The 11,419-nt window shown below is 41.9% G+C and overlaps 1 protein-coding gene across 3 annotated transcripts in view; it reads right to left on the minus strand.

Annotated features, from left to right (window-relative positions):
* PPP1R37 (protein phosphatase 1 regulatory subunit 37) overlaps window positions 1-11,199 on the minus strand; it is a 93,936-nt gene extending 82,737 nt beyond the window's left edge. For 2 of the 3 annotated variants that reach the window (XM_068250877.1, XM_068250878.1), the window contains exon 1: window positions 8,744-11,199. In XM_068250877.1, coding sequence (XP_068106978.1) covers window positions 8,744-9,341 — 598 coding nt within the window. In that variant the 5' untranslated portion in view covers window positions 9,342-11,199. The remainder of the gene's footprint in view (window positions 1-8,743) is intronic. The other variant, XM_068250879.1, reaches the window with a different exon arrangement.
* Between the last annotated feature and the right edge of the window lie 220 nt (window positions 11,200-11,419).

An 11,419-nucleotide genomic window follows, 5' to 3' on the forward strand; every position in this document is an offset into this window, starting at 1 on the left:
CAGCGGCCACTTCGCGCATTGGCCGGCCAGAACCCGAAGTGGCCGGCCAGAACTAGAAGTGGCCAAACTTCGGGTTCTGGCCGTAACATATATAAGAGATTCCTGTGTACACATCATATATACAGTCACAATCAGATATGTATATCTGACCTTAAAAATACGAGGACTGCTTTATTGAAGCAGCACAAGTAACTAATTTTAAATGGTTTATTTCATTTTTGTGGACTAAGCACAGCTATTACTGTATATATACATTATTTTTAATGACTATTATCTGAGAAATAGAACATTTTATCATATTTTCTATTTTAATTACAGTTACAAATTCATTAGGAGTCGGAGCATTTTTTCCCGACTCCAGGCACCCAAAATTGCCCGACTCCACGACTCCGACTCCACAGCCCTGTATAATAGTACAAAGTCACAGAGGCCCTTTGCCATTGCTGCATCAGGTATGGTTGCCTGTGGACGTGCCTCGCTCTAGCTCAACATCATCAGCTTGGACTTTGCGGCTTGGACTTTGTGTTAAACAGAGCGAGTTTTCTCATCTCATTCTTTATGAACAATCCATAGATACCAATTGAAAGAAGAGCATTGCTTCTAAACTATCTAGAGCAATATCTTTGCCACTACTCCAGTATCCTAGTTACAGTTTAAACCTCATACTGTATTTATACCAGAGTTGTCCAAACTTTACAGGCCAAGGGCTATATTGACATTATTGAGAATGCTAGGGGACTGAGCTAGCGAAATTAAACACCATTTTCGCCGATTACTGTTGTTAGGTGCATTATTCATGTGAAATTTTGTCAAATAAAACAATTTCAACTGGAAATAACCCACATACCGTGCACAGTTATCACAGTGGCAGCTGCTACTCAGTGGCTGTTACTGCTGCTGGCATAGTGGCAGCTGCTAATCAGTACCTACTGCTCCTACAGTGGTAGCTAATAGCCTACAGGCAAGAAAGGGGGGGGGGGGACAAAGTGGTGACACAAAATTGCCACCGCAGCTACAGCTTGTGGGCTTCATGGAATCAACAACTGTAGATAGATTTGGGGCCACCAGAAAAGGCTCGGAGAGCTGCATTTGGCCCCTGGGCTGGACTTTGCACATGTCTGGTATATACAGTAGTTCCAGTCATCATTATACTGTGTTCTATGTTTGCTTTTACTTAGCAGGTCCTCCAACTGCTCTCTCTCTCTAAGTTAAAGGGAACCTAAACTGAGAGGGATATGGATGTTTCCTTTTAAATAATACCATTTGCTTGGCAGTTTTGCTGATCTCTTTGGCTCCAGCTGAATCACACACCTGAAACAAGCATGCAGTTAATCCAGTCTGACTTCAGTCAGAGCACCTTATCTGCATGCTTGTTGAGGGGCTGTGGCTAAAAGTATTAGAGACACAGGATCAGCAGGAGAGTCAGGCTACTGGTATTATTTTATAAGGAAAAATCCATATCCTTCTCAGTTTAGGTTCCCTTTAAAGAGACACTAATGTAAAAAAAAAATAAAAAAAAAAATGTTATAATGAATTCATTGTGTAGTACGGATAATTACTAGACCATTAGTAGCAAAGAAAATATTCTTATATTTTTATTTATAATAGTGTTTTTTTATAACATTTCATCATTCTCTAATATTTGCAGTTAACATACTACTCAGCATTAAATGTTTTTACAGAGCGGCCCAGTGAACTATTGACCTGTCCTCTGGAGAGAAAAAGAAAATACAGTGACTGACAGCTGAGATAACAAGCTTCAGAAGACAGAGCTCTCTACGACTTTGAAAGTCATGGAGCTCAATGGCTTTTTTGCATAAATAACAACTGGAGTTTCTTAACCCTTCCTGTACTGGAAACAATATTAGACTTATGTCTCTGCTCCTAAGGTTTTATTTCTTAGCTGTACTACACAAACAATCATATCATATTTTTTTTCCCGCTACATCTGCCTGTTGGCACATTTTGTAGAGGGGTTACTATATGACTTCATCCATTGTTTACATAGCAGAAGTGCAGTTTATGCATGTGATACAAAATAGCCTCTAAGGCTTTGTTCACATAGTTACATAGTTACATAGTTATTTTGGTTGAAAAAAGACATACGTCCATCGAGTTCAACCAGTATAAAGTACAACACCAGCCTGCTCCCTCACATATCCCTGTTGATCCAGAGGAAGGCGAAAAAACCCTTACAAGGCATGGTCCAATTAGCCCCTAAAGGGAAAAATTCCTTCCCGACTCCAGATGGCAATCAGATAAAATCCCTGGATCAACATCATTAGGCATTACCTAGTAATTGTAGCCATGGATGTCTTTCAACGCAAGGAAAGCATCTAAGCCCCCTTTAAATGCAGGTATAGAGTTTGCCATAACGACTTCCTGTGGCAATGCATTCCACATCTTAATCACTCTTACTGTAAAGAACCCTTTCCTAAATAAATGGCTAAAATTGCGTTTTGCGATTTTGTGAGCGATTTTTATTCCTTCCTCCCGACACTTACCTTCGCGTTACGATTTTTTGTAAAGCACTTTTGCAGAGCGCTTTGTTTTTTCCCTTCCTGACGCAAGTCAGGAAGTGAACTATTTGACCCAGAGAAAAATACATACAATGCATTTATTCTTAAAAGCGTGAACGCAATCCCCCCACAAATCGATTTTGTGAGCCTTTTGCGCTTTTCCTATACCTTCTATCGTAGCAAAATCGCCATAAAAATGGTACATACAGCGCTTTGCTGAGCGGAAAGCTGACAAAATGCTCAGATATGAACTATCCTATAAGGATTCATTGCACTAGTGATTTTTTTAAATCGCCAACACTAAAAAAAAAAAGAGCAAAACGTGGTGTGAACGAGCTCTAAATATTTGTAAACATGCTTTTGATTATTTTTCCTAAATGCACTTTTCTCGAGCAAAACCGAATCAAGGTGTTCATATCTTTTACTACAGGGCTTTGGGCCTTCAAAACCAAACACCGTTTCTGCCGCACACTTGATAGAGCCTTTGCAGCCGAGACTTTCGATAAGTGCATGGGCACCCTAAGTCGGACATATCAAACATTTATGTAATCTAAAAACATCCATTAGCGTAGTGTGGGTTTAAAATAAAAAGGACCATGGATTTCAGAAGCATGGACGATCTAATTGATCCCAAGTCAAATAATATGCAGTGTGCTCACTTGAAGCATCGAAGTCATATATATGGAGATCATGTTTTTTGGAATAGTCAATCATTTAAAGGGCAAATGAAGCAAGATGTATATTGAGGCTACCATATGTATTTCCTTTTAAGCAATACTGGTTGCCTGGCTATCCTGCTGATCCTTTGCCTCTAATATTTTTAGCCATGGACCCTGAACAAGCATGCAGCAGATCAGGTGTTACTGACATTGTCAAATCTGACAAGATTAGCTGCATGCTGGTTTCAGGTATGCGATTCAGCTACTGCTGCAGCCAAAGAGATCAGCAGGGCTGCCAGGCAACTGGTATTGTTTAAAAGGAAGTAAATATGGCAGCCTCCATATTGTTCTCGCTTCAGTTGTCCTTTAAATCTGCCAGTGATCTACTAGCCCTCACTTTCCTGACTCACATTTCCTATATAGGTTTTAGACAGTTATCAACTGAGAGTCATTGGAGGCAGCTGTAAATTCATTGTGCACGCTGCTGCTGAAGTGGTAGGGATCCATACTGGAAAATACAAAACAAGCAGTACCATTTTTGATGCCTGGTGAATTCTGGTGGAGATAATCTGGTTCTGCACAGTTTACCGATTATTATACTCCAATCAAATTTTGTTATGAGAGTAATCGATCGCTTGCCTAAATGGATTATGCACCTCAATCGATCATTTACCTAAATGAATTCCAATCACCCGTGTATGGTCAATTAATACACCCAGTGATCGTCTGAATACCATAAAAGTGCTGTTGTTTCAGCACATCTCCACATATACTGTATATTGGTCTTACTCTATGGTAGACAGTAGAGTATAAGTGCATACACAGCTTTGATGGATGATCTCATTGGTGATCAGGACCTGACGACCTTGGGCGACAGGCTGCACAGACGCAAGTCATCTATGTAGCTGACGACCTGCTGTGTTGCTATGCGGGGAGGCGAAGGCATGACAGAGCGGCGTATGCAGGATATCACACGGCAGACGAGGACGCGGCGTGAACAATGCGATTGGCCGTTGGGCAGATCACCTGAGGGTTGGGGGCCGCTGTATAGATGGTCGTTACCGGCCGCCTCAGACGACTTTAGTCAGGCGTGTGTATGAGCCTTATGACTATAGTAGGGCTTAGCTTGTGAACTACTCTGAAGGACAGTTGGTGATGTAACATTATAGCCAGAAGATGTAAGCGCCATATAAATGCGTGATGAGTTACAAGAGAGGTGATCAGTTCTCCCTTATCTGCTGTCTCTCCTTAACTGTCTTCAGGCATTGCTGTATTCATAAAGGGGTGATCAGCCTGACTGCCATATTATGATCATAAAACAGAAGAGCACAATATTTGCTTCAAAGAGTGGAAAACAAGGTGTTTTTCCTCAAACATCAGTTTGCCACTTTGTTGTGGCTCTCCATCATAAAAAGTGCTGAACCATTGCAGTAAATGCAGTAATCGGAGCCTCCTTTTTTTCTGATGGAATACTGTAACTTCCGATCCAAGGCTTAGTTCAAGAGAATAAAGCTTTACAATGGCAACCTGCATAATGACGGGAGGTGACCAAGGCAAAAAACAGACTGCCTCATTTTAACAATTTTATAAACAGGGCTGTGGAGTTGAGGAGTTGGAGCAACTTTGGGTACCTGGAGTCGAAGTTGGTGGTTTTATAAACGGAGGAGTGGGAGTTGGATGATTTTTGTACCGACTCCACAGCCCTGTTTATAAATATGGTAATCTAAAAGGGGTGACTTGTAGATGATCCAAGGATATGAGATCTAGAAATTGGTCCCTAAAGAACATAAAACAAAGTAAACAAAAAAATAAAATAAAAATGGAAATTTGTAATTTTAAAGTGGATCGCCAAATTTTTTTTTTTTTGTGAGATGTGACCAAACAGAGTAAACAGGCCATACACACATCGATTTTTACCAGCAGATTCAATCATCATTACTGAATCTGCCCATCATCAGTGATGGAATGAGTTTCGCTGCAAAAATGGATCAAAATTACTACTCGGATGCAGGGCAGTGGAGTCGGTACAAAAATCTTCCGAATCCAATTCCTCAGTTTCTGAAACCACGACTCCAACTCAGACTCCGGGTACCCAAAATTGCTCAGACTCCGACTCCTTAGTCTAATACTTACCAGGGCTGTGGATTTTGTAAAAAAAATCATGTGACTCCGGGTGCCCAAAATTGCCCAGACTCCAACTCAGACTCCACAGCCCTGCTTGGATGATACATTTCGGTAGAGTGGAAAGGGCAGGGGAGCAGTGCTAAATCGATGGCCTATAGCAGTGATGGCTAACCTTGGCACTCCAGCTGTGACAAAACTACAAACCCCATCATGCCTCTGCCTCCCCGAGTTACGCTTAGAGCTGTCAGAGTATTGCAATGCCTCATGGGACTTGTAGTTCCACCACAGCTGGAGTGCCAAGGTTAGCCATCACTGGCCTATAGCATTGCATGTGCCAATATGTGGGCAGTGTATGGATGGATGAGGGATGGGGGGGGGGGGAATAATTCAAATCCTCTCTGATCAGATATAGATCACAGAGGGATTGATCTGTTTGCCATATAGTATGGCAATCTACCAGTGTATGTCCATCTTTATGCTAGGTACATACCATGCAATTTCCAGTCAGATCAACAGGTCTAACCAATCATTTCCCAAATGTCAAATTTGCTCCTGATCGATAAGAGGATCGATTTTGTGCAGTAGGGATCAGAAAATAGATCCCATTATTAACTGGGAGCAAATACGAGATGCCAGAAATTATTGGTTAGACCCTTCGCTTGGACGGTAAATTGCAAGGTGTATACCTAGCATAATGCCTGGTGCACAACGTTCCGTCAGATCGACGGTTGAACCATTTATTTCAGACAGGTCCGATCTGATTTCCATTTGTTTTTCTAATCGATTTTGTATAGACGTGATTGGAAAATTGATCAGGAAAACGATCAGAAATCAGATTGAACCTGTCGGAAATAATCAATTCGATCATCAATCGGATAGAAAATTACATTGTGTGTACCAGGCATTAGAAATGTGTAAACAAATGTCAGAGATCTGACATTCATTTTTTGGGGAGGAAATTCCTCTCACATTCTGCCAAGACTCCGAGAGTAGAAGCAATCTTCTCAAGAATACAGAGAAAAAAATAATAGTAAACTTCTCCACACAATCTAAAATTAAGAAAAAAGGTTTTGACTGTATGTTCTATTTCATAGGAAGGCTGAAGACAGAGGAATGGAAGGGGTCATTGCTGACAATACTATTTGTCTGGATGATGTACTGATCCTCTGCCTCCAATACATTCTGACTCAGTGACCCAGAACAAATATGCACATCGTGTGTTGTGACTTTCCTACTTGCATGCTTGTAGCAGGTGTGCGACTCAGACAACACAGAAACCAAAAGATCAGCCCAGCAGTCAGGTAAATTGCATTTTGGAAATGTGTGTAGCAGTTAAGTATTTTCTGAATTCTTCTCACTCCAAATTCCTTACAAGTGAACCTAGACACACACACCTGTCGTCCATAGGGATCTAACAGTCAGGGCTAAGTGCTGTACATACATGTCACTAGGCTGCAGCTGACTGACCTGCTCTTTTGTTAGTGGGGGAGGAGGGACAATGGCGTGGTGCATAAAGGGGTGGACCAAATTTGCAGCACATGCTGGCCATAGTTTGCCCAGCGCCCAGAGGTGGACACAACACTTCAAAGCTATAAAAACTGAATAAATATTTTTCTCTGCCGCATTTTCTCTGGTCTATTAAAGTAGAGAAAAAACAAGTTTGCTCCAATTGAATATCATTGCTGGGTGCTGTGTCCTGCTGTATCATTCATCAGCACATACCTTTATCAAGGGAATACAGAACATTGAGGCGGGGGTCACACAATGTGGCAACCCTGGCATAGCCCAAGCTTTTAATGCTGCCTAAAGGATACCCGAGGTGACGTGACCTGATGAGATAGATAACTATGCTGTGTTCCTTTTTTCTTTCACTGTCTGAAAGGAGTTAAATATCAGGTATGTACGTAAATGACTACAGTGTGACCCTCCCTGATAAGAAATTCCAACTATAAAACACTTTCCTAGCAGAAAATGGCTTCTGAGAGCAGGAAAGAGATAAAAAAGGCTCAATAGTTCATACATTATTTTTTTTTGCTCTGGCATACTTCAATGAATGGGTCATTGAGCAAAAACAATAAAACAGTTAAAAAAAAAAAAACACAAAAAAAAACTTAAAAAATAGATTTAAACAAAATAAAAAACTGGAATATCTTAAAAAGTCATTTTTAGGAAAAAAGGAAGATAGATACAATCGTTTATTTCATTAATTTGTTTTCGCCTTGGGTGTCCTTTAAAGGTTTTCTAAGAGAAAACACAAGTAATGCTTTCCTATGAGTCCACTGTGCTTCCAAGGTACATCTGCGATTCTGTATAGCATGAAATAAAAAAAAAAAAAAACTGCACTACTTTTCCACACAACACATGTGGTTCCTCATTGAAACCACTGGCTACTGTTAAAATGCAAACATTGTGCAGAAAAACACTTGTGGAGAATCATTTGTGGTTCCGCAGACACAAGGGTGATCCCTCCTCCCTCAAAAAGTGATTGCAGTAATGTTGGACAAAAATCTTGTTTCACGAATCCGAGTTTAGATGGTATATCAAAAAAATTAAAAAGATGTACTTTTGACTGAAAACCACAGTTTACATATCCCCTCACTGGTCCCTGAACTGCACTAATACAGTATAGCATAACAAAAAGGCTCACAATTTCAATTTTCACCTCTAACTGTGATGGTGCACTAAGCAAAACATGTACTGGTTGGCAAAGAATGACCAGCACATCCTGAAGATATGCAAAGAAAAAAAAAGCGCTAGCGTTGCGGAAAAAAATGCACATAATGCAAGTCAATGGGCGCATGAAAAAAGTGCATATGTTTGCGTTCTGCAATGTGCGTTTTTAAAAACGCTGGTCTTGCTTCATATTTTTCCAAAAACTTATCTAAAATGCACATAATAAAAGTCAATGGTGATGCAGAGGAATTGCATTCTGGTGCGCTTTTTATACGTTTTGTATGCGGAAAAAAAAAAAAAACAGTTTATTGATGTATTTCCGCTTCCTGTTGACTTCCTAATGATTTGCATAAAATGAATAAAAAAAATAAATAAACATGCAAAACGCATATACAATTTATATATGCGAAACGCATTACAACCTTTTTTTTTTCCTAGCTTCAGTTTTAATTTAAGGTAGACCAGCCCTGAGAGAACTACTGAGACCTCAACACCTAACCTCATGAAAATACCAGTCACCTCACTGTTTGCACGGTTTACAACATTCCCTGAGACACTCACTTGGAAAAAGTATGCAGATCAAGAAAATGAAGGTGGAAGGTCACAATACCTTGCATTACTGACAGGAGACCAGTATTGCCAAGATGTAACTAGCAACTTTTAGAAGCAATAGCAACATTTGTATTCTAAGCATGGCAGGGTTACCTTAAAACCACAAACATGAAAACAATTTATCACATTCCAATACAAAGTAAAAGAATTCCTCACCATGTCTCCAAGGATCTTTGGGTTCTAGGGCACCTGATACAATGTCATCATCACATGGAAAGGTGACCCTCTTGGGGCCAAGCTTGTTGCGCCCATTGTCCTCCCCTTGTGTTCCTCCCTCTAGAGCCTTACTACCAGAGCTCTCTTGGTCTGTTCCCTCAGTGGACTGAGGCACCTCTACTACATCAACTTTTGCTTCAGCTGAGCTGTCTGGACTGGAAGGTGCCTCTTCTGTCCTGTGAGGCAAGGTTTCAGAATTCTGGCTTATTGGTAATGAATCATTGGAAGACATCTCCTGGGTCGGTCCCAGGTCATTTTCTGCAGTACATTGGTCCACCAAAGTTTTGTCAATATCCGGGACCTCTCTTGTGCTTTCTGTAAGAGAAGAAGTCTTTATTTCCTCTTTGTCATTTTGTGCGGGTACATCAATAGTGTCCAATGTGCCATCCTCAAGTTTAGTGTTTTCATTTGAGCAGGTCCCATTGCTAGAAGCTTCCTCTGAGCAGCAGGAGTCACCGGCACTTTCTGCACAGTCCTGGTGTTTGGGTGACTCCTGAGAGGGCAAATTTGCACTTTCCAAGACTGCAGGCATCTCCATAATCACAGGCTATCTACCCAGCAACTGTAGCCATCCTTAACCCCTGCACCATAAGAAACCTGCAAATAAATGGATGTTTATGTGTGTCATCTGTATAAAAAAGGGAACAAAACAAAAAAACAAACAGTGGGCTAACTCCAAGCTATTGTCTTTCAACTTTACAAATCAAGTTATCAAAGCAGCATCAACTCTGTACTGCAAAAAAAAAATTGCCTTTAATTCATAATCTGGCATTTCTTTATAACACAGCACATTTAAGGTACCTGTGCCTATTTGCCTCAACAATTTTCAAGTCCTCTTTCAGTGCAAAATCTGCTCCGTGAAATGCATATTATTTACATGCAGATCATCAGAGGCTTGCAATCTGGTGGGTCATTTTCTTTACTGGTAAGATAACTGTCAGTCTGTGTTATTAGGGTTGCTTTGCTCCCTCATAGACCAATCAGGGGGAAGTTATAAGTGCAGCCTGGAATGGGGGAATGAATCACACCTAGCAGGTTGGTGTGGAATAGTAAACTGTTGCTGTCGTTTCTCGCACTTCATCTCTACATGTCTCAGCCAAGGTCTCTCTGATGGGTCATCAAATTTCAGTCAAGCCAGGCCAGGCCCTTGAAAGTGTTTCATATGTGAAGAAGAAGAAAAAAAATGTCATGCTCAGATGTCTTGTTTATCTCTGCCTCATACTGCAGACTGGCTTTCTATTGCTGTTGCAGTGTAAGTTTGGTTATCTCTAGCTCACTCTATGAAGAGGTATATGAAGAAACATCAGCTTTTCATCTTACTCTCTCCAGGATGTCTTTGGTTTTACAAATCTTCCTAAGGTGGTAGGTATGTGTGCTGTCACAGTGTAAGCCAGGCTGTCTCTATATGAAAAGATTACGCTCTTTCTTACCGCCTGGATGTCTCTAATGTTGTGGAAATCCCAAGTTGGTCTGTCATTGGTGTCACAGTGTATGCAAAGTTGCCTCTATTAAACACTATTGAGATATGTCGATCGTTTTCCTTGAAGTCTGTCCTGGATGTTTCCGGTACTGCAGATGGCCCAGAATAAGCTATCTATTGCTGTCACAGTGTACACCGGGTTGTCTTTAGTCCACTCTGAAGATAAGTCAGTATTCCTCCTTACTCTCTGTGGATGCCTTTAGTACTGCAGGTATCCAAAGTTAGGCTATTACAAGCAAGGCTGTCTCAATCCCACCCTGTGGATAAGTAAAGAGATGCCCCTCTGTGTATTTTTCTTGCAGTCCCTCTGTCCTGGTGCAATCCCTCTGTCCTGGTGCAATCCCTCTGTCCTGGTGCAATCCCTCTGTCCTGGTGCAATCCCTCTGTCCTGGTGCAATCCCTCTGTCCTGGTGCAATCCCTCTGTCCTGGTGCAATCCCTCTGTCCTGGTGCAATCCCTCTGTCCTGGTGCAATCCCTCTGTCCTGGTGCAATCCCTCTGTCCTGGTGCAATCCCTCTGTCCTGGATGCCTTCAGTATTGCAGATACCCCAAGTAAGGCTGTCTATTGCAAGCAAGGCTGTCTTTATCCCATGAAGAAGTTCTTCTTGTTCTCTGTCTCCTGGTTGCCTTCAGTATTGCAGATGCTCCAAGTCAGGCTGTCTCTACCTCACCCTGTGGTCAAGTAAAGAGAGGCCAGCCGATGGTTTCCTCTTGCAGCCTCTCTGTCCTGGGTGGCTTCAGAACTGCAGGTGCCACATGATGGGCTGGCTGTCTCCTGCCCTCTCAGTGACTTCCCATGGAGCGTCTCCCTGCAGACCCAACCGCTTGTAACTGTCTCTCCCGGAGCCAGCACCTTCCAGGGATCACTCAGCTCCGTCTATGTCAGTTTCCGGGTCACATGTCTCTGTCTCAGCTCTCTGCCAGATTCTGACGTCAGCAGACGCCGTCAACCAACGGAGGCGCGCCGCGTCAGCAGGCACCATAGAGTTTGTGTGGGAGGACCGAGCGTCCGCCTTAAAAGTGGAGAGACGTCAAATGTAAAAGCGTCGTAGCGTTGACTACTCTGTACCATAGAGTTGGGGTAGAGAGGGACAGATAGGTATTCTGCATAATAGGCTGGCAGCCTGACAAGACGT

This window comes from Hyperolius riggenbachi, chromosome 8 (assembly GCF_040937935.1).
Source record: "Hyperolius riggenbachi isolate aHypRig1 chromosome 8, aHypRig1.pri, whole genome shotgun sequence".
Lineage (NCBI taxonomy): Eukaryota > Metazoa > Chordata > Amphibia > Anura > Hyperoliidae > Hyperolius > Hyperolius riggenbachi.